The sequence below is a fragment of the Pyrgilauda ruficollis genome, unplaced genomic scaffold (assembly GCF_017590135.1).
Source record: "Pyrgilauda ruficollis isolate IOZ18807 unplaced genomic scaffold, ASM1759013v1 scaffold41, whole genome shotgun sequence".
Lineage (NCBI taxonomy): Eukaryota > Metazoa > Chordata > Aves > Passeriformes > Passeridae > Pyrgilauda > Pyrgilauda ruficollis.
This window is the reverse complement of record NW_024525601.1, coordinates 11,495,996-11,523,726: the sequence shown is the minus strand read 5'-3', so window position 1 is coordinate 11,523,726 and position 27,731 is coordinate 11,495,996. Positions and strand designations below refer to the sequence as shown.

The following is a 27,731-nucleotide window of genomic DNA, read 5'->3' as shown; positions in this document are numbered from 1 at the left end:
ACCAATTACATGAACTACAAGAATTTTCTGAAATATCATGAGAACCCTCACAAGTTTTGGTTTAGCCACATTCGTGGTCAGTGTATATCTATCTATTTGCTATATTATTCTTTATTGTATGCAGCTTTTTTTGCCTCCTCTCTTTTTGACTCCCTGGCAAAGAGTAATCATATTCCGTCCTAGCCTTTATTTTGTTGAACTAAGCAAGCCACATGCCTGCTGCTCTATTGTACAAGTCAGGCTCTCAAAACACCTTCATAATGTGATGTGTCACCTGAAAGTGTCCTGTGGGCTCAACTTTTTCCACCAACAGTTGCTCAAGAATGTATTCAGACTCATCAATACACAACTTTTTTCTGTCCCTAAACAGAAAACAGTTCAACTGACGCCTTCTTTGCTAGCATTGGGTTTTTTTACACAGTCACATCTCAGAGATCACTCCTAAAAAGCTCACCAAACTCAGTAGGTGATTTCATTTGTTGTTTCGTACTCCTTATTTTTCAGATTGTCACAGAAATTCTCATTTTTCCAGCAATGAAGGAAATTTCCCTAAGAAACAAGTTGATGACATCCTTTGGAGATTTTCTACCACAAAGTCCTGAAGGTCACGAAGTCCAATACTGGCAAGCTTAGGTGCAGGCTGGCGTGAGAGGTGAAGGGGACATAAGCCTGAAATAATACTTGTCCTTTGTTAAGAGGACATTTGTGGAGTCAGCATCCCTAGAGGTACTTAAGAGGCATCTGGATCTGGTGCTGGTGATACAGTTTAGTGGTTTAGGGGTTACAGTGGCAGTGCTGGGTTGATGATAGGACTGGATGATCCCAAAGGGCTCTTCCAGCCTTGATGGTCCTGATTCTGTAATTCTGAATCATGCTAGGTGGGGCTCACTGAGTCATAAATGGTCCTCCACAGAAAGCAAACGTGTCACATCAACATAAACTCATCAAGTTGTTGCTTGAAGGGTTGAAGGTGACAGTGTCAATTCCCATGGCAAGTCATTGCAGGCCTAGATAGACACAAATATTTGCAAACGTACATTAGCACTTTTTATTCAAACATATCCTGTTCCTAAATTTATGACACTGGATAAGTTCCGTGCCCATGCTGGCAAAGGGCCATGGCCTTATAATCTGGATAATGTGGGATTCTGGTAAAACATCCAGACACACATGCAGCAAACCTACACTGTTGATACAGTTTTTTTTGGTTTGGGTTTTTTTGTGTGTGTGTTTTACAGGTCACTTTGACTGTCATATTAAAAATGAAAAAGAGGAAAGTCTTAAAACCTGTTTCCTCTACCTCTGACTTAACGCTAGGAAGCAATGTGAATGTGAAACCAGACTGTTTATTTCTGTACTTCACGGGGGAAGCGTCACGGGGGTTGTGAAAGTTCCTCGCTTCCTCCCCGGTGATGAAACTTCTTTAAAAAAAAAAAAAAAAAAAGAAATCGTGATGGCCGGAGAGTCCTGCGTCGGGAAGACCTCCATCGTGCGCAGGTACACGGAGCCCAGCTCGCCTCCCGCCGGCTCTCCCGCCACTTCGTACATGGCCACGATCGGTGAGTGCCCGCCGGCTCCCGTGCGCCTCCGCCCGCCTCGCTGCCGCCCCTCGCCCTCCCCTCCGCGCTGCCCGCGGCTCGCACACGGCCAGACCGGCGCTGTCAGCGCGGCTCGGCCGGCCTGGGCGGTGTCAAACCTCCCTGCGCTGAGCTGTGCGGTGTGCAGCCGCGTCCAGCAGCTTAAACCTTTGCCGGGGTGTCAGGACATGTGTCACACTGGCTCCAGAGCCACTGGAAAGTGCTGGCTTGTTACACTGTCCCTGCTGCTCGTCTGGGCTTTGGGAACCTGGTCCTGGTGTAAACTTGTGAGACTTGTTTCTCACGGTTTCTTATTGCCCACTGAGGCCCTGCTGCTGTATGTCGGTGCAGGTGCAGAGAAAACAATGCAGAGCCCCAGATCAGCTAGCTTGGAAATGACCTCTGAGATCATCGAGTCCAACCTGTGACCGGGCACTGCCATGTCAAACAGACCATTCACTGAGTGCCTTGTCCGGTCTGAAACACCTCCAGGGTGACTCCACCACCTCCCTGGGCAGCCCATGCCAGTGTCTAATCATGCTTTCTGGGAAGATACTCTTTCTAATGTCCAACCTAAACCTTCCCTGGCACAGCTTGAGGCTTATTTCTCTTGTCCTGTCACTTGTTGCCTGAGAGAAGGCTAATTGCCACCTGGCTACAGCTTCCTTTCAGGTACCAACCTCAGAGAGCTGTCAGATGTCAGTAAAAAGAGCCCAGTTAATCAATATTTCAGGCTAGAAAGGGCTTTAACTTGTGTTTATAAATTTAATAGTATAAGGATATCTTCTACTATAGTTAGAAGTGTGCATGGTGATTTAAGCAGAGCTGTTGCTGTGATGGAAATCATTAACCCTGCCAGACCATGTCATTTCTGCGCTGGCACCACACGCTGCAGCTGGCGGGTGATGGAGAGCTCCCCACTGCCTTGGCACTCCCAGGCTCACAGTGCCATGGGAAAGGGCACCATGACTGTCCACATGCTGAAAACCTTGTCTCCAGCATGAAAATGTGTTACATGAGTACAGGGGTTTGATTTGCTGTGGACATTTTCCCAAGTCCTCATTGGGAAATTTTAATTTTTAAAAGTTTGTGTGTAAGAATTTTTTTTAAATTTAATTCGATTTGATTTTGAAGAGAAAACTAAATTATGCCAGGAAATTGTGTATCCCTGAATTTGGAATATGCATGGTTCATTTACACATCTTTCCATCTGGAAGGAATTGGCATAGTGGAATTAAGTACCAGACAGTAGCTGTGGCAGTAGTTGGTCCAGGGAATACTTAATGTACATGAGAGGAGTTGACCTATCTACATAGGAATGGCTGAACTTTAACCACTTTTTATTTTCTTGCCCTTTCTTACAAAGCAGGTTCTGAAACTAGCACAGACAAAGAGGGAAGAACAAACAGTAAAGTTAGGAAATAGATCCTAATAATAGGCAACTTGTTGCCAGGCTTAGCAAGAAAGAATGGCTATAAAAAAAGTAACAGCTTTGTTGATGTAGTTTATGTGGAGATTCCTGACCATGAGGTTATTATTTTGAGACATAATTTCTTTTACTCCTGCTTCAGTCCACTGCAGACTCAAAAAACTTTTATATGCTATTAAGTATATATTTCCCAAGTTGTGACTTGAGCTATTTCAAGGTATAATGAAGATAATAGTTTCGTGACAGTTTATGGTCTAAGGTTAATCTCTTTAGTTTCATTAGTGACATGTGTTATTGAGATATTTAAAAACTTTCTTTTTTAAAAAGCTTATCTGAAATATGAGTACTGCAAACATGGTATTTGTTACCTGAATGTGTTTTAAAAGTTATTTCTGAAATACTGTCTTTGATTTAATTCCGTTTTACCGTGTGTTTTAGAGCTTGGACTTTGAAAGCAAATGGGATTATGAGTGATGTCTTCCAAAAGACTAATGTTGGCAGTGGAAAGTTCCTTCTTCATTGGGACAGCTGCAATGAAGAGCATGCCCTAGAGATTGTGGCTCCTAGTGATATAAAGGAAGAAGACACATAGTGTTTTCTCACTTTGTGATGTCTCCTTCCTCACTGTTGATACCATCGGAACAAATAACTTTTTGTCTGGATACCTGTTTCCTACAAGCTCAGTCAAATGATCCCTTTCTGTTGTACAGCCTATTAAATGCTCATCTGCTGTCAAGTGATTTTTCACTTTACCTGTCCAATTGAAATGGTGATTTGATTAGGGGGAACATTACCCAACTGTGCAGTCTTGCAGCTTCCTGAGTTCCCTGACAAAATCATATGCCATCACCTTCCTTGGTGGCAGAGGGTCATAGGCACACAAGTTAAAAGGTGGTTGAAAGTTTCATTTCTATGTCATCATGAATCACAGGTTTGTGTTACTAGAAGAGATTCTAGTGTTATTGCAGGGGGAAAAAAACAGACAAGCATTTTGTAGTAGGGTCCACTAGTAGTTTTCTAAAATTATGTATTCTATGAGAAAATGCAAAAAATATATCCACAGTAAATTTTCATTGAAAGTTTTTAATGCAGCACTCAAATACTCAAGCCTAGGTGCCCTTCCTGCTCTTCAATTACATAATTTGGATAAATTATCAGCAGTTATAGTTTTCTAATTAAACTTATACACATCATAAGGTGAATGCATTGTATTATGAATAAATTATAAAGAATAAATGTTTTTGTTTAAACAATGGTATTGTGTATGAAGTCATAGAGGTTTATGAACAGAAGAACCTCCTTGTATACCAGGGAACAGGATTGTGATCTCACAGGCTGTGGCGTTATTTTGCTGTATTGTAGTCACTGTGGTCCTTCAGCACTTGTGTTTTCTGTGAGAAACATTACTGCAGAGCTGTGAGTCCTCCCAAATCTGTTATAGTTGAAAGTTCAACATTAGGATTGAAAAGTCTGTGTAGATTCCCTGATATTTACTTTAGAAGGGAATAAAGTAATCAGCAAAAATGAACCATGTTGAAGGTAAATGTGTTAAGAACACCTGTAGCAATCCACATCTTAATTTTATTTTGTTTAACAAAACTGGATATTTTTGTCACTCTTGTTTTCCTAACAAACCATCTTATCCCATGAGTTTCTTTTCTCAGCAAACCAGGAATTATCAGTACTTGTGATTGCTCAGACACCTCTCTGCTTCAGACATTGCTTGACATGTTCAGAAAAGAATCTGATACAAGTAATGCGCCAGCAACTAGGAGGGGTTAAGTATGGGTTAGGAGTAACAGTGGAAACTCAACCCACCACGTCTCGCTGGGCACTTGCCCAGTTTGGGCACAGGAGCTGCTAGGAACTGCTTCCCTGTTCCTGGAGTTGAAGATTCTGTATGACAGGCAGTGGGCTGGGTAGAACCTGCACAGGGGCATTCACCACCCTCTGTCCGTGCTTTCAGTGTTGCGTCCTGCGAAGCTACTCAAACTTGCATTTTGTTTGGATAGACATACGTTTTTAAGCATTTTCTATCAGGAACCCAGCAGCCTTTTTTTGGGTGAAAAATGTGTTGTAATTTTCCAGGCCATCTGCAAAAGACCTCTTTGAAGAGGACTTCTGCAAATGGACAAAGGGAGGGAAGAGGGGGGCATTTCACAGCTGAATTACCCTGTGGCTGACTATTTTTATGCTTTTTAGACTTAATTGTCTTTAAGGTGCCTCAGTCTTAATATGGGCATTATTTACTCTTTGAAATATAAAGAAAATAAATTTTCATGGCTATAAAAGTTGGAAATAAAAACCAGAAATAGAGCTTGCACCCAGCATCCCCCTTCTTGGTTTGATTTGACAGCCTAAAAGAAGTGAGTACATGCTGTTGCATTCCAATAACATTTATCTCAATAGCTGTAATCAATGCTTGCTTTGTTATGTTGATCATGTTGTATACCAGGTAGGCCTTAAAAGCATCTGAAATCCGTGAGCTGTCTTCGGCATTGTGTATCTCATTTTTCTTTTCTGTCTTTCCAATTTGCTAAGTTTGCTGGAAATTTCATATAAAGACATGAACAATTCATGCATGCAGAACGTATTGACTTCTGTTTTTCACTAACATTCATTGACCTTTTCGGTCAATAAATTTTGAAGTTGACTTAAGAAGTCAATATGCCTGATTTTAATTTAGATTAAGTTTTAGTCTGATTCAGCACTCTGCTTCCCTTTTCACAATTTTTTTTAAAAAGCTTATGGGAATTTATTATTAAAATATATGTCAACTAAGAACTTTTCCCTATAGTTCTGGGAATCCCTGTCGGAATAGAATTTTTTGCTGTGTTCCCAATGCACCATTTGTAAGTGACATTCCAGCCTCCCAGTGTATATCTGTCCCTCTCAACTGCTTCAATATCAATTGTAGAAAATTATACAGATAATTAAACAAAACCATGTGAATTTCAGGAGCAAATGTTTTCCATCCTGTTGGAATCTCACCCTATGTGAGCAAATTTTACTTAAATCACATTTCCTTCTGACAATATTAATTCCATCAAGAAAGCTTTGTGTAATATTAATTACAGATACCAATTATATTATTTAATCTTTCCTTTTCATTGAAGCTTCAATGAAAATTCATCAAGTGAAGGACATGATTATCATAATAATTTTTAAAATCCACCTCAACTGCCTTACCACATACACACAAAAAATGGTAATAGCATTGAAAGTGCATGCAAGTGCATGCATGTGAGAGTGTACTTGTCAAAATTTTGTGCACAGTACATCTGTCAGTACAAAGGAGGGGAGCATTTCCTCTGCATTTTTGGTTTGCTGCCATGGGTGCTTTCCTTCGAAAAAGTAATTTGGCTTGCACATTCTTATGGAAACACAGTTGTAGGAACTTAAAATTTTTGTGATTTTTCAGTCTGTCTGGTTCCTTCAAATGACTACTACTGGTGAAAGGACACTGTCATTTTAAGTAGCTATAGTTTGATCTTTTGGAATTTTGCCCATACAGTATGGTCACCTGTCACAATGTTACCTTAACTTCATTTACTGTAATTGACAAAAAGAGCCTAATTGTTTTTCAGTGGGGAAAAAAAGCAATCATGGGAATTATCAAATTGTATTTCAAACTTCAGCAATGAAGTAATAGGGGAAACAATGCTTTACTCTGCAAAAATATGTCACTCTAAGATAGCTGATAGCTGGCAGATTCTAATTTTAGAACTGGAACTTACAACAGCTCATAAATCTAGGTATCATCTAACACATCTGCAGTACTAATTTGACGATTTAATAAAGGAAACACTATAAATCATAAGGAAGATATCTTTGAGGAAGGAACTGTAGTGTACATAGAGAGAACATTCTGCATTGATTTTAAGTGTTAATGCTTGCTTTTAGCATTGGCTTTCTGGATCTGATTTAGGCTGTAGAGCCAGTCCTCTTCATTTTGAATTAAAATCCCATGTATGTTTGTCTTTGCACTTAGTGTGTACAGACAAGTCCTATTTCTGCTCATGTACACCTGGATATTTTTTTTAGGGATTTGGAAGTAAGGACAGAAAAATTGTGATACACATGTGACAGCTGCTTTGTAAGCATTTTTACCTTCCCACTCATAGCTGCCATGCTCTTGAAAATCACCAGTGTATTTGCACATTGTACTGTTGTGCATCGGCCATGAAACTGCTGTCACATCCCTTGCCACTTACTTGTAGTTTCAGAGTATCTTCGCCTTTGCTTTGACCTGCCCTTTCTTTGCTTGGTATTGTCATTGCTTTGTACTGTATTTGTGCGATGTATTGGCACTCAGCAGTGAATAATTTCCTTTTAAAGCTTCCATTTTGAATGTATGTGGTTGGCTAGTTATTCTTTCTATGGTATTGTTCCTTTTCACTTTCTGTTTGAAACTGTGTGATAACTAGAGCTGGGAAACAATCTTCAAAGGGAATCCATGTTATTATGAGAAATGTTACAGATTTTCCTTTTTTCTTCTAGGCATTGATTTTAAAGTAAAGCCAGTAATGTTTAATGATACAAGAGTGAAACTTCAAATATGGTAAGTTTTAATTAGTATCACAAAAGAAAGCCAACTAAATTGCATTATGACGTGAAAAATCTCACCTACTTTGAATTGTGTGTCTTCATAGTGTGCAGGTGCTCCTACTAGATAATTTTAAAATTTGAATTTAGCATGGGAGAGTATATTTTTTTGCAGTAACTAATGGAAGTTAAAAAGCGGGCTGTCACCGGGTTGTGTTAGCAATAAAACTTGCAGCATACAAACAAGTGCAGATCTGTGATCCGTATGAAGTGTATTTCATTGTATAGGAACATTGAGGAAAGTGACAAAGCAAGAAGATGTTACATTTCATTACCCATCAAATGTATGTTCAAAAGGGTCACCAAGAGAAATTACTTTTGATAAGATGAATCTTTGGGAACGTACACTATTTTTGGTTTTGAAATTTTTCTAAAGGTTATGTAGGGCTTCTGACATCTGGCTCTCCAGGCATCTAATACTGAAGATTATCTCTGTATACCGGTATTTAACTTGTCAGGGAGTAAATCTTTATATGAATTATCTGACCGGTATTGGATCTGCACTTATTTAATCTCAGGCATTAATACAAAAATAATCGAGGCTTGGTTATAGTTTTCTTAAGGCATAATTCAAAGAATCATAGAATATGCTCAGTTGGAAGGGGCCCATCAGGATCATTGAGTCTGACTTCTGGCCTTGCACAGGACACCAAGAATCATCACGTGCCTGAGAACATTGTTCAAATGCTTCTTGAGCTTTTGTCACGGTCAGTGGGTGACAAAGGTTTTTCTCTGGGTGAAAAACCTTTTCCTGATAACCAGCCTACCTGCTCCTGACTCAGCTTCAGACCGTGTCCTCAAGTCCTCTCATTGGTCATGAGAGTGAAGAGATCGGTGCCTGCCCTTCTGCTTCCCATTGTGAGGAAGGTGGACTGCAGTGAGGTCTCCCTTCAGTCTTCTCCAGGCTGAACAAACCAAGTGACCTCAGATGCTCCTTGTATGGCTTCCCCTGTTCTCATGGCCCTCCTTTGGATGCTGTCTAAGAGCTTAATGCCTTTATTATATTGTGGTATGCAAAACTGCCCCCAGCACTTGAGATGAGGCTGCCCCAGTGCACAGCAGAGTGGGACAATCTCCTCCCGTGCCTGGCTGGTGCTGCTGTGCCTGATGCACCCCAGGACAGGCTTGGCCCTCCTGGATGCCAGGGCACTGCTGGCTCATGTTCAAATTGCCAGTGACGAGGATCCCCAGGTCCCTTTCTGCTGCCCTGCCTTCCAGCAAGTCATTCCCCAGTCTGTACAGAACCAGGATTGCCCAGGTGCAGAATCTGCCACTTACCCCTGTTAAACTTCATGCAGCTGGTGATTGCCCAGTGCTCTCATTTGTCGAGGTCTCTCTGCAGAGCCTCTCTGCTCTGCAGGTAGTCAACAGCTTCTCCCAATTTAGTATCTTTGGCAAACTTACTTGGTGTCCCTTTGAATCCCGCATCCCAGTGGTTAATGAAGATGTTGAAGAGAACTGGGCCGAGGATGGAGCCCTGCAGAACCCCACTAGTGACCAGATCCAGCCTGATGTCACCCCACCCACTGTAACCCTTTGTGCCCAACCTGTGAGCCAGCTGCTCACCCATCACTGAGCATGGTTATCCAGCTGTGTGCTGAACATTTGGTCTAGAGGGTAATGTGAGAGACAGTACCAAAAGTTTTGCTGAACTTCAATGAGGTCATATCTTTAGCTTTCCTAGATCAACTAGGTAGATTACCATTTTGTAGAAGGAAGTCAGGTTCAACAAGCAGGACTTTGGCCTGCTGTGCTGTCTATGGCCAATGACTGTGTTGTTGTCCAGATTTATCTCCCAGAATAATATTTTTCATTATTTTACTGGGCACTGAAGTGAGACTGACAGGCCTGTAGTTTCCAGGGTCTTGCCCTTCTTGAAAACTGTGACAGCTTTACTCAGCTTCCAGTCAGCTGGGACGTTTCTAGACGCCCAAGACTGTTTAAAAACCAAGAGAGGCTTTGTGATTACATCAGACAGCTTTTTGAGAATTCTCAGATGAATTCCATCAAGCCTCATGGATTTGTAGGGATCCAGCTGGAGAAGCAGATCCCGCACAATTTCAGGGTCGACTGGGAGTTCATCATTCACACAGTCATGGTCCTCCAGCTCAGGGTGCTAAGACCCCCTTGGTCTGTCATCTGTGTTCTATGACAAAGAATGCATTAAACACCTCTTCTTGTCCCTCTAGGTGAGGTGACCATCCTCATCCTATAACGAGCTGATGTTATTTCTACACTACCTTTTGCCATTCATATATTTGAAAACACTTTTTATTGTCTCCCATGTTTCTGTCAGCTTCAACTCCAGTGTAGCTTTGACCACACAGATTTTCTCCCAACAGTGGCAAACAGAATCTCTATAGTCTTTCCATGTCACCTGACTTTGCTTCCAGGGCATGCACCTTCCTTATTCATTTTACTTCCCATCAGGTTTCACTCATGCCAGTGATGTCATGTCTCTGGGACTGGGACCAAGCTTGGAGCTTGTCTCATTTGTTCCTCTTGCTTGGTGTAGTAGTCTAGAAACATTTCAGGTATGGTACTTTGTAGCCAGCATCTCCTGAAGCAGATTGAGGGATCCCATTTGTGTTTGTTTCCTCAAGTTTTGGCATTATGTGTAAGAACCACCGTGTCCTTATATTTTATAGCTTTTTCCCAAAACCTGTCTTCCATCTAAACCAGGTTGTTGTTTGTATCACAGTTTACGAAGGGATTTTCAAAATATGGGGATGTTATCTGACATGTGATCTTTTTATCACCTGAATTATTTATATAAAGAAGGAATGGTGGGCTTGACCTTATTCTCAGGTTTCAGCCACTGGCGTGGCTTCCCTAGTAGGGCTGTATTATTCAGAATAAATTTCCAGTGTATTTCTTTTATTGCTATATCTGGCACCCAGATTTTCTGTAATCTGTGTTTTTTCTTGTTCCTTTGTGTTAGAATACATAATTTAAAATTTGGACAATACTCCTTAAAGTAAAGTAATCTTTCTTGAGGATTCTGCAGTTTGATCATCTCTTTTTTGTCTGTTTGTTTGTTTGTATGTGTGTAATTTGTTACAATTTCCTTCAGGGATACTGCTGGCCAGGAGCGGTTCCATACACTTAGTACCAGCTATTTCCGTGGTGCACAAGGCTTTGTTCTCGTATATGACATCACAAATCTGAAGAGTTTTCAAAGTATAACAATCTGGATAAATGACATATATGAGGTAAATATATCTGTCAGCATTTGATCACTAAATGAAGGTAATTAATGTGTCATTTTAAATGACTGCATGAGAGGTATTCTTGTTCCTGTATGTTTCTAACCAGAATTTCTTCAATTTAACTCAGCACACAGTATGATAGTAGAATTACTGTCAGCTGAAACTGGAACATGGTTTATATTTAGGCAAGGATGTTGATGGAGGAATGTTTTCTGAAGTACTTCTAAAACATAGCTTGCAATCCCTTTTTGTGCATGCTGCGTTACGGTGCTCTTGTCAGTGGTGTGGCTATGTATAGATCAGTCTGCATGAGCTCATCCTGGGATTTTAATTAGATTCCATATCAAAATTCCGTATCACAGCCAGTGATTTCCCTTTCCTAATTTCATTACTTCAGTGTAGTGACCTCATCCCAAGATCAAAGGAATTAAATATCCTCTTTGTCCTTGCTACATATTCCTGGAGGAGGATGGTTTCAAGAGGGAGGAAGTGGGGTGGGAGGCTGTTTGGTTAGCTCAGCTGCTCGTGGTGCTGCAGCCAGAAATACGTGCTTTCATGTGACATAGGAAGTGATTCAACAGCACATGGCTGCCAGACAGGGTATGTGTTCCCACTGGAGCTTGTCAGAGCCCTCTGTGCTTCACCCTGACTTCCTAATGTGGTAGAAAACTAACACAGCAAAAGAAGTTGAGTGGTTTTTCTGCTCTATTAGTGAGTTTGAGAGGCTCATAGAAAGGTCTGACACTTACTGGAGCTGCAGTAAGGTAAGCAGGTAGTAGAAGGAAGGCCAGAAGAAGGATGTCTGGAAACAATGTGAAGGGATGGAGGCGTGGGCAAGCCCATAGACAGGAGATCATTGAGCTGACTCTAACCCTATATTCCAAGTCTTTTTTGGTAGGTCTCTCTTGATGTGTTCTCTATTAGATAGAGGCAAGGCAGTTTTAGACTAGAATAGTTCAGCTGTAAGGGACCTTCAGTGATCATCTAGCTGCCTGACCACTGAAGCACTGACCAAAAGTTAAATGATGTTTTTAAGAGCATTGTCCAGATGCCTCTTTACTTGGCTTGGGGAATTGACCATCTCCCTGGGAAGCCTGTTCCAGTGTTTGACCTCTGGCTGAGTAAAGAAGTGCTTCCCAATGTCCAGTCTGAATATCCCTGGCACAACTTTGAGCTATTCCCATGTGTCCTGTCTCTTGATACCTGGGAAAAAAAGATCAGTATCGTTCTCTCTACTTTCCCTCCTGAGGAGGCTGTAGGGAGCAGTGATATTTCCCCTCAGCAGCAGAACAGCAGTTTGTAGTTAGTGTGCTTGTGGAAGTTAGTGTAAGAATACAAGCAAGGTAGTGCTCTCCATTTATCAAAATCAAGTAAAGTTTCAGGCAGGTTTTTAAATACTCTTGTGATTTGGTGGGGATGGAGGGAAAGGGGGCTTTTCATCTTGGCAAAAGGGGCTTAAAATAAAACTATTAAATGCATTATTTTCTCTCTTCACTGCTTCAGTATACAGCTGAATTAATGAATTACACATGATCATATATACAATGATATATATGTGGGATATCTTATACCCTTAGGAAATCATTACCTGCACATTATCTCTTTTTTAAAAACATTAGTCTGGTAACCTAGTAAATCATTGTTTTTGACCTTAGAGCCATCTTAAAAGTCTTAGTGGTAACAGAGCCCAACTTCAGTAAGGTGTTACAAAGGAGATTCAATGACACAATATTTTTACTGGCTTGTCTGCACAAACTTTAAACTAACACGTCTGTTTTCTTACTTTTCTAAGAAAAGCATGTGCCTTTTTTCTGTTGGCCAAAGAAAAGTCACAGCTAGATATGCCACTGGTTGTACAATTTCATGGTTAACAAAGATTTAGCTCAGCAAACAGTATGATAGCAGTTTTACTGTTACCTGAAACTGAAGACGTAGATTATCTGCATATATCCATTTCTGTCTGTCTGTCTGTCTATCTATCTATCTCTCTCTGTATTTCAACATAAAATATTGTTCTGGCTTCACACTGGCTCCGAAGGGGTCATATTGTCCTGTCATCTTCAATTAGCTCAACAGGGTGGTTGATTCAGTGGGCTACAGTGCACAGCCGTAAAGAGCAAGAAGGTATCAGGGCTGCATAGCTAGGGTGGAGGGTAGGAAGAGACTAGCTCCTGTGGCCACCATGCAGGTTTAGATCTGATTTAGTCAATCAGGAAATGACACCTGCACAAGCTTGCTCTCTGTTTGTGACATTTGAAAAGCTTTCATGTAAATGTACTCAAGGTATTAATACTTAGACTGTTTAATCTTAACCCTTGAAGGTACTTCTGTTAGTTTAAAAAATGGAAAAATACTCAATCTAAAACAATTTCTAGGAATGTAAATTGCATGATTGATTGTACCAATCTCAAAACTAGCAATTAGTGTTGTAATAGAGCTAGATAGTAATAAAAAATTTAATTTAGTCCTAGTGGGATATCAATTTCTTAAGTGCCTTGGTGAAAATATATGGGGCTATTCATTGCAAAAGAAATGTTTTTAAGCAATAACTGTTAAAAGACAGGGCATTTCATGAAAATTAATTACTTCCTGGAGATCGGTGACATTCCTTGCACTTCCTTTGGTCTGTGAATGTAAACCAGTATTTAATTCCCTACAAATGCCCAAAATCAAAGTGACTGTTGCTACAGCACCATTTAAAATACATAAGCGTAGGAAAAATAAATAAGTTTTTCAAAGGGAAACAGAGAGAATACAGACTTTACTAAATACCAGACGAATAGGTGTAAAGCTTGCACCTGAAGCAGTCAAACAGGAATTTTGGAGGCAATTCAGTTATTACATTATGCTCTCATTTTTTGGTTCTTTGCACATAAAGATTTTAAACAGAAAGTTTTTTAAAAATCTGTTCAGTGTGCTAAGCCATTTTTGCAACAGTTGAAAATAACAATCCAAGCAATTTAGTATTCTTAAAAACTCCCATTGATTTTATAAAAACTGGCCAGTCAGTGCAATTGCAATCAGATTACCAGTAATGTTCTCATTATATTTCAGTTAGTTTAAGTGTGGAATACAGCAGCTTCACTATTAAAAATGAATTATTGTCCAAGGAAGTACAAGACACAAATATGCTTCCATGTCTGTATTGCTGTAAAATTTGAATTCAGAACTAGAGGAAACTAAGTAACATAACTGTACTTTTTAAAAGCTTGTGAGAAAAATATACTCATGCACAGATTAATATTTTAGGACCTTACTGGAAAGTCCAATATAGGCATATTGGATTTGTAATGCATTCATTAGGAGCATGATAATTGCAGGAAGATAACTTTAGAACCTGAAACCATTCTTTATTTGTAGAATTGCAGGTTATGTCCAATTTATTAAAGTGTTCTTCTTGCTGACATGGCTTTTAGCTACTGTATGCACCTGTTCTGAAAGGCTGATGCTGCTTGGCTTTTGAAAATTAAATAAATACAAGCAGCTGTGTACCAAATCATTTTGCAGAAAACTGGTTTTTTTCCAGCATGTTTTGAACTAGATTACAACTAACACTGGCAAAACGTTCCTCACAACAGAGTGGTTCAAATGCTCAAATAGGTACCCAGAGAGGATCACTTAAAGGTGGCGCTTAAAACTCCATTCAACAAGGCCTTGAGCAGCCTGACCTGGTTTTGAAGTTGACCTGTCTTTGGGTGGAAGACTAGACCAGCTGACTTCAGAAGTCCTTGCCAACTAAATCACTCCAATATTCACACATGGCATCTGGGTCTCCAAAAATGGTTGACATAGATGGTAGGTCTTAATTTACTTCTAAATATCTTGAATTTGTTTTAATTGTGCTAGTCTTCTGATGTGGCCATCAAGGTGGCAATACCAGCTGCTAACAATTATTCCTGTGCTGGAAATTGTCTGCCATCACAGAATTTTCTGCATGGAGAAGATAATTTTCTTTTCTTGAACAAGTCTTGGTGACAGTAGTTTAGTGGTTTTTAATACATTAACTTTGTATTTGTCCTGCCTGAAGAAGTGATCCCTCAACCAGGAGGGATATGAACTGTATTGTTGAGTTGCTGTCATTTCTGCATAGTGCCCTTTTTTGGTTTGGTTCCTCTGGTGCATTTGGGAGACTAGACTGTCTTTCAGCATCATGCTTAAATAAAAGCAGCACAGCAAACTGCTTTACAAGTGCAAATTAGTTTGACTTGAAACTCTTCTCAGTTTTTCTTCCTTGAGTGGGAAAGCTTGATGTCAAAAGATCAAATTTTCGCAGTTCATAGATATGTTTGTCATTATGCCTCTGATTAGAACTTAAAATTCTTGCTTTTATCATTTTATTAAATTGGTTTGTCTGTAGTCTGTAGTCTAGGTTGGCTTTGGGATAAATTGGTTTATATCTACTGCATTCTAAATTTGCTAGTAGACAAATAAATTTGATCATTCGTTTCCACTGAAGTCCTGGAAACCAGGCATTTGTAATTGAGGTCATAAGGTGGCACTTACAAAAATATGTGGAAAGACAACATGTTTGGCAATCCTAATATGAACACTGCCCATGTGATGCTTTCAAAGAGACTCTGAGACAATCTATTTCTAACGAATTGTTCTTCAGTACTACAAAGGGTAGGTTTCTGGTGTCATTGTCTAATGAGTAATAAGAAATTTCCCAGTTTTATGGCCTTCTCCAGCTCCGCCTTCATCTTGATGTTTGACCATGTACATCTTCTTCAAATGTGAAAAGCTACATTTCTTCCTCAAATACAGACTATTTAAGAATTCCCATAGTTTATTTATCAGCTATGGTTTCTCAGTCTCACTCTTTGGACCTACAAACAAAATTCTGTTGCCTTTTCAAACTGTAATTAATGAGTAATCAATGTCAAGCTACACCCTGGAGGTGTGGGGAAGAGACAAGGTGGTGTTCTGGAAGATGTACCCCTGGATAGATAGCTTTATATGAGGACTCTGGGTGAGCTCATAATCATTATGGGGAGTTCGGCACAGGGAAGGTTGGGATCATTCTTGGTAGGTCTGTGTTCACCATTTAAGAAGTGAAGGGATAGTTTTTTCCAATAGTCTGTAAGTACAGATACGATGTAGTTTTCTCATAGAAAAGGTGTCTGCTACTTTTCATACTCACGTGAATTCACAGCACTTCTGGAAAATAAAAACTGTAGGAAAAAAAATACCTAACATTTGAAAAAAACCCCACCCAAACCCCATATAAATTACATACAAAAGAGATGAGCAAGATATTTTTGCTTTTGCATTTTTGATTTCTGTTAATAGCCTCATAGTAGGCTGTGTATTTCCCTGGCTGGGTGGACATTAAGCAGTGGGGTGAAGGGCACAGGTGGGTGGCTCCTAACAGCAGTGGGCTACAAAAACTGGTACTGTGATGTGAGTGTCCAGTGTTCCGAGTCCAGGATGTGGCACCGCTGAATTTGAGGCTCTGCTGCTGCTCCCTCCCGTGGCCACTGCTCAGAGCAGCCTGGCTCCTGCTGCTGCCACATCCAGCTGCCTGAGAACCCAGTGGAAGAAAAACCCTTCTGCCAAAACCTGGCGACTCCAAGCTGTGCCAAACACTTGAAAAGACATGGTCTGTCTCAGTAAATCTTTTGGCTCCATTTTTTTCAGAGAAATACAATGATGATGTTTTCCTTTTCAAAATAAAGTAGTGTAGGTATCCTCCAGGTTCAGATTATATTCATTTTAACCTTCAGTAAAATGTGAACTTGGAAATGTTAAAATGCAAAGAAAAACTGAGATAGTGAACCAAAAATTGGCATTTTTGAGATACCAGAGTAAAACTTTATCGGGAAAAAATTATTTCTGCCTTGATGAAATTATGATTTTGTACTTTTGAGTACTTTTTTATTAGTACTTTTCCATAATATGGGGGGAAATGTTTCCTGAGTCTATGAGCTTACTCAGTGCTGACTTGCATAATAGGATTTTAACTGTAAAATAACCTTCATCTTTTTAGCTATAGATTTTGCATTTGGAAAGCTTATTCCTGAGCTATAAATAACAGAGCATGAAAATATACAGCAAGCTTTTGGAAGCACTGAAAAGCCATCTTTTTAACCAGTTGAAATCAGCATACCTGTGCAGTTTTTATGCCAGCTGAGCACATGGTCAAACTATGGCCTAGTTATATTGACTTAATTTTTTAAGACGTCATACACAATCAGTTTTCAGAGTTTAAAATGGACATAATTTTGACTAACAATCTTCAGTTTTCTAAATGCATGAATCTGCAAGATACCATCTTTTAAAAAGGAGAATTATAAGTGCTTTGGTGGATGATCCAGACAAAGTGAAAATACATTAATACATTATATTGATGTAGAAATAGTAGTTATTTGCAGAACTAAATACTTTGTGATTGGTAGTACTATTGAATACTTGCTGAAAGGCCTGGTACCTCAAACCTCATTTAAATGTTGTTATTGTTTGAAGCTGTTTAGAAAGAACGTTCCTACTGCAAAAATTTGTGTTGTTAATACAGAAATTAAGTTACAGAATGAATTTAGTTGGTTTGTGCATGCAGTATGCAAGTATTTCCCTCTAGACTTTAACTTCACAGTGAAGTCAAATGTCACTTGTAAAACCTTCATCAACCTTCAGTATTCTTCCAAATTAAAGGTTGATTACATAATGAGATTTAATTGTCTATTTACCCTATTTTGGGACTGATACATGTGGTTTTATGTAAGAGAGCCACTGATCTAAATGAGTGAAGCTTCAGTGCATTCTGAAACAGCCAATGTATTAATACAGGTTAGAATAATTCATTATTTTAGGCCTCTACTTTGTACTCTTATGAAGTTTACTTCATTTTAATAAACTGTGGGTATGAAATAAGTCTAGATGACTCTAAGAGGAGAATGGATTAAGAAAAAAGAAATAGTGTTCCTTAATATTAAATTGTGCCTACTGATGAAGTCTTCAAATTGTTATGAAAGTAGAAATAGACTAAAAATAGTGTTCTCTCATCCTTTAATGAATAGAGGTTTTTCTCTGTATGGTTGTGATGGACTTTGTCTTATGGCAAAGTTACAAAAGTTAAGCATTTGACAGAGATCAGAGATTTCATCAAAGTCCCTATAGAGAGATCTGCAACCTGAGACCAGGCTTTTTGAGTCATCAGGGAAGCTGTGGGAGCATGTACCTCCAGAATAAAAACCATGGCATCAGACTACAGTAGCTTCAATTGTTTGTAGATTGAGTCTCAGCATCTTCCATTTAAGCACCAAAAGCAGTTTTAAATATTATGGTTTTCACAACGAATGTCAGTTTTCAAATTCCACATGCTGTTACAGAATTATTCCCTTTCCTTGTCATTATTCCAGTCATGTATAGTTACAATGACTTATCTTAAAATAACACTGATGTAAAAAACCAAGTGCATTTCACAGTCATCATGCAGGCGAGTGGATTAGAGGAACAGAGAAGGAGACAAGGTCAAAAAGGTAGATTTTTCTTCCTTTTGAAATCAATGAGGTTTTTTAAATTTTACTTCATTAAAATCTATTGCCTTCTTCCTAGTGTCTTGGAATAATCATACTTTTATGTTAAGTTTGAACACTTTGAAAGTAATTTTACTGTCTGGGTGCAAAAGTGAAGCACAGAGAGGTGCTCTTTCAGGTGCAGCAAATTCCTTTCCTTTTAACTTGTGAGTGCTGGATGTAGAGCAGAGTCATACGCTAATACATGAATCTATTACTTTTAGTAGGCCAGTGTCTGTGAATTCAGGGCATTTCCAGTCACTTTAAAGCCTCAAGCTGGAGCATTCATCAGAAGATGGTGCCCATGCACCATATACTTTATATCTTATGAAAGAGGTTGGGAATTATATGTGGCACTTCCAAGTAGCTTTTTCTGCTCTTTGCATCTTTGGTGTTTTCCTCAAAATCCCAGTAACTGGTGGAAAATATTTGCACAGATGAAGGTCATGAGAGAATTTACTTTTAAGGAAATGGAGTGCTGAAGGTTAGTGTGAGCTGAAGGTGAAGGGCTTTTGTTGTTTGCTTTTTTCTTACTTGACATTTATTAATGCTGGTTCTCTTTTAGAAAGCAGGTGATGAAGTGGACGTAATACTGTTGGGCAACAAGTGTGATAAGGAGTCAGAACGGGTAGTTCCAAAACAGAAAGGAGAAAAGGTATCTTTAGTATTTTCTTTGGGTCCTCCTGAGTTTCTTAGAATGTGATTGAGCTGTTAAACTGAAAATGGTAAAAAGCTCCTCAATTCCAAAAATCCTGTTAGGACTTGGCTCTAGAAGAACAGTTGTGAAGTTCTGGAGTGCTAGAAAGACATTAAGTAATCCCTTGCTGATCTCTTCAGAATATCGATTTTTCTTTTAAAGGTTAAAATGTACTTTAAAAGTTTTAGGTGCTAAAACAGAAATCTTATATAGACTGCATTTTCAGAGTACTGTTGTATTGTAGAATATTAAAATGAAGTACATTCTGCATAATTTTTCTGATACCACCCATCAGTCATATTTTTGCTACAGTCTGACTATAGAGAACTATTCTGGCAGCCTGTGCAAAGTAATTTGCATTGTCTCTTGAATAGCCTTAAATAAGACTGGACAAATACTGAACATCCATCTCCCCAAAACTGTGTATGTGATGTATAGTTGACTCTGCTGCAGTAGAGTTTCTAGCTGCTGATCTTGGGTGGCGGAAGAACTTACTAAGTGGGGAGTGCTGTTCTAAAGGGAATGGCAAAAGTCTCTCACTGAGAGCCAGTGAGGAAATTTGGAAGCCATGCTATGACAGAAGAAATTGGAATAATAATTAAATATTGCAGGACAGAGTGTCCTATATGCCAGTAAATTTTGCTACTGCAAACTGTATGCATCTGTTCCCTGGAACTTGGAATTAGCCCTCCTGTTATGCTTTCAGGCGTGGTGAGTCAAGCAGGATGCTTCATGTTTAAAGAAAAACACACTGATAGCTTCTTGCCAATTATATAATCCCAGATCAGGAAACTTTAAAAAAATAACATCACCTTTTGGACAACATTACACTCCTGAGAGTTCATAGTTCACATGCAAGATGCTTTCAGTGTTAATGTACCATATCTGTGTACAAGAAATGAGGTTGCTGAAAAATACATGTAGTCTCACACAAAGGATGCACTGTCAGAAACCTAGAGTCACTGGATGCATGTGCACCAGAGGGCAGTAGTAGGGTTTTGCTTAGGGTATTAACCGTGACATTTTCTGACTTCTGGGTTCTTAACCATGCAACCAAAATTCCTCTTAATGTAGTATTTTTTTTTCAGAAAGAAATCATTATCTCCTCCCCCGTGAGTCTGCTTTCTAGATTTCATCTGTTTTGAGTCAAGACAACTCTTCTGTTATACTATTTCTTCTTTTAATATGATTTACAAGTGCTAAAGGATCTGACTGAATGCGCTGGAGAAAGATTATGTTAGCAAATAGAGAGACAGTTATTGTCCTCTCACTCTAAAGAAGAAAGTATCCTAATTAAGAGGGGAAAACAGTTTGATTCTAACTTTGACAAATAATAATTTGTAGCTACATATTTCATATTACCCTGATAGAATGAGCTTTAAGTGTTGTTCTGTTCAGTCTCTTGCACAGAACAACTCCAAGTTCCCTGGGAATCTCACCATCTATATTGGCATTTCTGTAAAAACCTGTTATAACTGAGTGGCTGTTGTGCATGATTTCATTTCAGTTTGATGCTGAGAGATTTTTTTGTTGTTTCTTTTTGTACAAAATCATGTAATAATTCATTTTGTACAAACTTACGTAATTATGATCTCTCAGAAATTGAGATACTTAATTTTAACACTATGAAGTATAATTTTCTTGTATTAATTGTTTCTTATTCACTTAGGTAAAAGTTCTAACTCAACCTTCTTGGGTTCTCTGTTCACCTCCCAATATGATTATCTTTTTAATTCAAAGATAAAAATGCTGAAGGTTATATGAATTGGTAGAATGTGGCTGGTTTTCTCCTATCAAATCTTTCTAACAGAAAAAACTAAAATCTTCTTCCTTTTTTTTTTTTTTTTTTTTTGCTTTTCCTGTCTTCATAGCTGAAGCTGATTTATAGTTTCAAAGCTGATTTTTCACACGTAATAGAACTCTGCACAGTTTTGGAATATTTCAGACATATCTCTCTGATTCAGCACTAAGAAATCATACCAGCACTTTGCTAGGAAGTAGTATTAGCATTACTTATTTTATTGTTGTTGGTAAGATACAAGCTTATTTCATACAAGTTCTCCAAAATGTTATCAAGGATATTATAAAATATAATTTCTCAGTAGCATAATTCCCACAGGTTTGTAAATGTATTTAGGTATTTTATTCAAGATGCTCCCAAAGGAGAAAAAAAAAAAAAAAAAAATTTTTTGTGCCCCAAAGGGAAAAAAAAAAAAAAAAAAAAAAAAAAAAAAAAAAGTAGTAGTTATTTGAATATGCTTTTCTGTTGTCTTTTGGAGAGTGGGTAGCCAAATACATGTTCATACTTTCAACTGCTTTACCACTGGACCAGTGGGGTTTTTTTCACTGAGCTACGTTTTTGGAGGACTTGCTTGCCACAGTTTAGCAGTATGCAGGGTAAAGTTAAAAAATACATACATTAATCTCCTATGACCAATATTATGCACATACAGAGAAAATGGGGGTGCATTGATAGATGTAGTGGGCAGTGTGGTAACATGACACAGACAAGGCTCAAGTACTCAACGTTTTTTTTATTTGATTTGATTTGATTTTTCTTTTCTTTGGTCTTCACAAATAGAGCTTGCTCCCAGGCCTCTGCAGCTCCCTGCTTGGTTTGGGAAGGAGCAGGTCAGCCAGCAGTGGGAAAGCTTTGGATTAGAAATTGCTTAGGAAAATTGGATGTGTCCATAGACATGATGAAGTTCTCCCAGTTGTGCTGAAAGAGCTGATCATTGTGATTTGAGCCACTGTCAATCAACTCTGAAAAATCATGGTGGTTGGAAGAAATCCTCCCTTTTGATGCCATGATGTGTCTTTTAAAAAAGGCAAGGAAGAAGATTCAGGGAAGTATAGGCAGTCAGCCTTGCCTCAGTCACATTGTTTGGCAACTTCATTGGTGATTTGGCTGATGATAGAAGCAGATTTGCATACGACATGAAATTTAGGGGTGTGACTGGCACACCACATGGTGTCCACACAAATTCTGTGGGACCTTGATAAACTTGGGAAATGGGCCAGTGGAAACATCGTGAAGTTCATGAAGTGCAAAGATTTGCACCTGTAGTGGAATAATCCAAGGCATGAGTCACTGCCCTGCCACAAAAGACTGATGAGTTACAATGAACACCAACTTGAATATAAGCAGTATTCCCTCATGGCTTTAAAGGTGTTGGGCTGCATTAGAAGGATAATGGATGGTGGGTCTGGGGAGATTATTACCCTCCTTACTTAGTGCTGACAAGGCCACGTGGAATATTGTGTCCAGCTTTGGCTCTCCCATTTCAAGAAGGGTGTTGAGAAACTGCAGCTGGTCCAGCAGACAGGGATAAAGGTGAATGGGATCTAGTACTGGTATTCCATGAGGAGAGGGAGCTGGGTAAAGAGCAGGCTAAGGAGCAGTTACTGCTCCACAGCAACTGAAGTGGCACTAAAGGAATGACAGAAGTAGACACTTCTCGGTAGAGACAGACAATAAACAGATGGGTAGCAGACACAAATTCTGGCTTTGGAGGTTCAGGTTGGAGTTGAGGAGAACCAGTTGCACTAGATCATTTATGTAGCCATGGGAGAGGGTCCCATAAAGGCTACAGAATCTCCATCACTAGTGGATTTCAAGACTGCTTTAAGCAAAGCCACTGCTGACCCAATATTGCGTGGGCAGTAGCCTTGTTTCAAGTGGGGTTGTCTTTCAAAAATATTTCTGCAATTCCATCATTAAAAGGGTTGGTTTGTGTTCATCAAAGTTTGTATATAGGTAACTTCTAGGAACATGTCACATGGTACAAGGAAGGAAAAGGGCGTTTAATAGTAGCTTCTGTGTACTTTATAATCAGCAAGACAGTAGTTCTCTCTACTTTATTAGCCCAGTATTCTTTTATTGCTTGTCTTTTTCTTTATGAACTCTTATGCATCATTGTTTTGTACTGGCAATAGTTGAATGATCTTAACTTTCTGTAACAAGTTGCTGCAGTACCAAAAACAGTTCACAGCAGTCCACTGAGTTTCAGAATCCCTTATGAAGTTATGAAGTGGTCTCTGGCTAATGAATCAGTTAGATCTCATCTTTATTTTCAGAACTACAATTTCTTGTAGCATTTTGGAAAGGAAACTTTTGCTTACTTTGTTTTTGTTTTTTTACCTTTAGTGTAATCTTTATTATGTTTTGACTAAAACTCTGAAGTCTGATTATTGTATTGTGTTGGGGTTTTTTTAATTCATGCCAACATAACTCAAAGCTGTCTGTAATGGAAATACACTGGAAATAAGACAACAGGAGTAAATTAAAGAAAACCAACCAATGTAAAGTCTATGCTGCCCATCTAAGTATTTTCTCTCTTTGCCTTTTACTGTATCATTTTACATGCATATATTTTCTTTGCTTGCCTGTTATCTCTGTGCTTCTCTCTGTCTAGCATAAAGGAACATCTCTTTTTTATATTTCATCCTGCTACTTTTTTTCAACAGTTCTTGTCATATTTTTGTCTGCAGGCACTCCATTAGTTTCCTCTAAATAATTGCTTAGCAGACAGTTCATTTTCCAAATAAATCAAAACACTGAGAATAGACATACTGGATTTTATTATTGTTATTTTCAAGTAAAGATTGGTTTAAAAAGCTGTTTTGAAAACACACAAATTTAAGAAGAATGTTTTAAAAGATACCTGAAATTTATAAACTGAGGATGAATATAGAGTACTTTACTGAGCAGTCATGTACTTAATTAGTATTTTTATAGTGTGTCAGCAGTCAGAACCTTCATATTGCTTGCTACTAGTATTAGGAACCGATTTTTTCCTGAAGAATGTTCATCCCATTTCCTACATTTGTTTTTCAGCTTGCTTGGGAATACGGAATGCCATTTTTTGAGACCAGTGCTAAAGAAAACATGAACATTGAGCATGCATTCTCAGTCTTGACTAAGGAAATCCTGGAAAAGGTAGGCTTCTTTTCCAAAGAGAAAGAAAATGGGAGATTTTTCTTGACAGACTGGGTAAACAAGGTTGTAACTACAGAAAGCTTAAGCAAAGCACAGCTGATGCTGGTTTTGCATTATGGAGTCAGTATTTTGGGGGATCCTGTAGCTGCAGGCATACAGAGGAGGAACATGGATGAGAAGAATCGTGGGAGAAGAGAAAAGCAGAAGAGGCAAGCAGGTACAGTACAGTTCAGAGAGAAAGTGAAAATTCAGGAAGACTGCATTTGTGGCTTTATTTCCCATACTTTCCTTTAAGGGAGCAGTTAACAGCTCCCGACTAGTTCCACTTCTGTGCCAGGAAGTTTCCTTTTTCCTCTGGGTTTCTGCAGAGTGTGCACACAGTGAAAATTCTGCACGATGATGGAATCAGTGTAGCTTTTATGTTCAGCAATCAAATGTTTTATCCAAGGTTCATAGCTGTTTGGTTGGTTGATTTACACTAGTGCTTTTGAAGTTACCAGGGCCTAAAGATTTGAGTTAATTAGTGGTAGAATCAATATCGTATCTGTCAGAATCAGCATCTCTCTAACTTCGATGTCTTGGCTTAAAGGTCCTTAGTCTTCAAAGTTGCAATTCTTTTGTAGGACTGAATTATTGTTCATTAGCTCTGAAAATGTTTTGCATTGCAATTTATTTTTAGGCAACAGAATATTATTTTAGACTTTAATAGATGTTCTTCATGCAATGTATTATCACTGCCATTCATCACCACTATTAGTTATACAAAACTAACCTTCCACTCCAAATACTCTTCAAGTCATAATAAAGACAAATGAGCAAAATTACTGACAAAGTCACAAGTAGCAGTGTTTTGATTAAGTAGCCATAAGGGATGGTCAGAATAACAGCTCAGGGCTGGACTGCTTCTAAATTGGGGTCCTGTCATAGTACATAGTAACACAAGTTGTGGTTGGCAGTTTTGGGAGAGGAAAAAGAAAAGGCAAAAAAATCTTTTGGTTACTTTGACATGAAAGTGAAGCTCAGCAACTGAACAGTCAAATATTGTTTAGAACAGGAGGATAATGGCAGGCCCTTGAGTTACTGAGCTTGTTGGAAAAAAGTCTCAAATAAAATAACTGATTTTGTTGTAAGTGAAAAAGGCATTGTCTACTGTAAATAGAGAATATATTGTCAGTATGAAACATGAAAACTACAAAACAATAGCTATGATCATAACTGCTGCAAAGACAAATATGAGTGAAGTGAGCATTTCTGCAGTGTTTGGATGATATCTGAGAAAATTCTCTGAACATGCAGAAATTATGTTTGGGTATTTTTCACATTAAGATTGCCTGCACTTACTTTATGGTAAGTGAAACTTCAGTATTCCAGCTCACCTTCATGAAAATTCATGGGGTTTGTGGTGTGGACATGGCAAAAAAATTCAAACCACGTTGAACATGTTACACTACTGCTTGGTTTTAATTAGAACTGCTTTGAACATAGTTGTATGCTCTACATGTATGTGTGTTTGGAAAATGTGCCCATGAGAATTTGTCATATTTGTCTGTAGTAACATTTCACCTTAGCTAAAAATATTTGGAATCCTGATGAGGCATCATGTACCATTACTTTGGTGTATAATTTGCCATTTTTAGTAAAATGCATTTGTTGATTTAAACAAGAACCCCTTTAGCCCGACTGGTTTTACCACTGGCCTGATAAAGAGTCTGCTAGGGAAAAAAATCTACCATACAGTTTCATCATGGTTTTCAGGTTCGACAAAATAATTTGCCTGTTCACAAAACTGTGAAATCTGAATGTACTACTTGAATTTTAACTTCCTCTAACTGATGAAATTTTGGAGAATGGAAAATGCAGTAGGAAGTGTGACTAGTAAGTGTGAAAAATTACATGATAGATGCCAGTCTGAGATAATTTCAGGCATACATCCATTTGGTAGTGGTGAAATACGTATTTGCTGATTGTAAAAAGAAGATACAGCTTTGCATAGTGTTTTGGCCCAAGGCACCTATGCCTGGGCATATCAGGCTTCCCTGTCCTCTGCAATGGACCATCTGTCCCAGACTGATGAGATGCTTTCAGTGGAAGCACATCATTGCTTTCCCAGTCCCACAGAAGAAAGGAACTCCCTGGGACAGTCTATTATGGCCACGCTTTTGAGAAGTGCATGAAGCTTACTCAGAGATAAGATAAATAAGCAGGGTAGGCTGACAGGCAGTAGACCATTCTCAGATGCATTGCAGTAGACTGTATTAATCTGAGGAAATCTAGGACTTTTTATGTACATTCTTGCTTGCCATCTACTGTGGACATGTCCTTAGTAACTTCATTTACACAAAGCAGTCCTGTAGATGGGGAAGATTGATGTCCAGAGTTATAGAGCTCATACAGAAGTACTAAACTTCTTGATTCTTTCAAAAATTAGAACAGGTTGTGGTTCACTGGTGTGTTGGGGAAAAAAACATATTAAAAAGTTTCATATTAAAGACATTTAAACAATGCAAAACAAAAAAGCTCAAGTGTTTCAGTGTATTGTCACTATTTTGTAAACTGTGGTTTCCCATCTCTTTTTGCAGTTTGTCTTGTAGTGGGCTTAAGGAAGAGAGAACACTTCTGTATCCCAGTGATCTGGATAACTAAAGTGCTGCTTGACCTTTCAGATACTTTTCATCTCAGCCATTCTATGCTGGGTCTTGCTCCTGCAGCTATAATTTACATGGGCAGTCTCATTAAAAGCATCAGATGTTTTTTTGAGATTTTTTTTTTGCTTACATTGCTAACAGCTAAAGAGTCATGTCATATTTCTGAGAACTCACAATTTTCAAACCAATCAGTTAATAATAACTGAAGGCAGAGGAGTTTTAACTTTCTCTGACTGACAAGTTTTTGGAGAAGGGCAATCATAACCAATTTGATTGTATTTGAAAGGCTGCAGTAAAATAAATGTTAATGACAGAGATTATTCCAGGAGTTTGCTTAGACATGTTGACAAATAACAGTATTTTATTTATACACAAGTCTTATGAATCTCAGATATGCCTAAACCTGTTCCTTAATAGATGACAGCTGTTCTTTGACAATGCTTCTGGTTGCCAGTGAACTATTTGGATTGTGAGTCAGTCCTCTAAAAACAACCGAAACCAAAAAAATACCACCCAGAATGCAGTTAGCATTTGCCCTTTTGTGGTCTTTGGTTTCATGCCTAGCAAGCAGTGGTGTTCTCAAGTAGGTTTGCAAAAAAAATATTACATGCCTTTGTATGTGTCCTTTTGGGTGTGATTGTTGGTATTTTTCTAAACTAGGTTTGGGAGAGAACTCCATTAAAAAAAAAAAAAAAAAAAAAAAAAAAAAAAAAAAAAAAAAAAGAAGAATGAAGTTATCACCTTTTTCTGAAAACTGCAATAAAACTAACCAAAACTTATATTCTGTCTACCTCCCAAGAGTGATTGACTACTAAGACTATTTTAATCATATTAAATAAACATATATCTCCTGAGCAGTGAAAATCCATTTAAGACCTTGCCCTGTGCTGTTGAGAGTAACATTTAATGTTTAACAGCTGGATGTCATTTGAGATGAACATTCAGAAGTAGCAGGCCTCAATTTTGCCCTTCCTTCATTTCTTTACACTTCTTTCCTATGGCAACAATATTGTTGAGATTATGCTGTGTTTTCTATTCCTTTGCTCTTAAAGTACCTTTGGAACTTCTTAGCTGGTTTTAAACAAATTTGACAGATCAAACTGAAAGTTAATTAAGTTC

At 38.5% G+C, this 27,731-nt stretch overlaps 1 protein-coding gene across 1 annotated transcript; it reads left to right on the top strand.

Moving 5' to 3' along the window:
* The first annotated feature begins 1,451 nt into the window (after positions 1 to 1,451).
* LOC121358998 (ras-related protein Rab-10-like) lies at positions 1,452 to 27,404 on the top strand. The gene is made up of 6 exons (XM_041477622.1): positions 1,452 to 1,559; positions 7,507 to 7,567; positions 10,685 to 10,823; positions 18,897 to 18,986; positions 23,866 to 23,967; positions 26,547 to 27,404. Exons 1-6 carry the CDS (start codon positions 1,454 to 1,456, stop codon positions 26,556 to 26,558), a joined length of 510 nt encoding a protein of 169 aa, XP_041333556.1. The 5' UTR covers positions 1,452 to 1,453; the 3' UTR covers positions 26,559 to 27,404.
* Positions 27,405 to 27,731: the final 327 nt, after the last annotated feature.

Bases quoted from the DNA above. Each gene is read 5' to 3' on its own strand.
- LOC121358998 (XM_041477622.1), top strand. From the start codon at position 1,454: ATGGCCGGAGAGTCCTGCGTCGGGAAGACCTCCATCGTGCGCAGGTAC. The intron at 10,824-18,896 runs GTAAATATATCT...GTTCTCTTTTAG, and splicing joins GGATAAATGACATATATGAG to AAAGCAGGTGATGAAGTGGA. The intron at 18,987-23,865 runs GTATCTTTAGTA...TTTGTTTTTCAG, and splicing joins CAAAACAGAAAGGAGAAAAG to CTTGCTTGGGAATACGGAAT.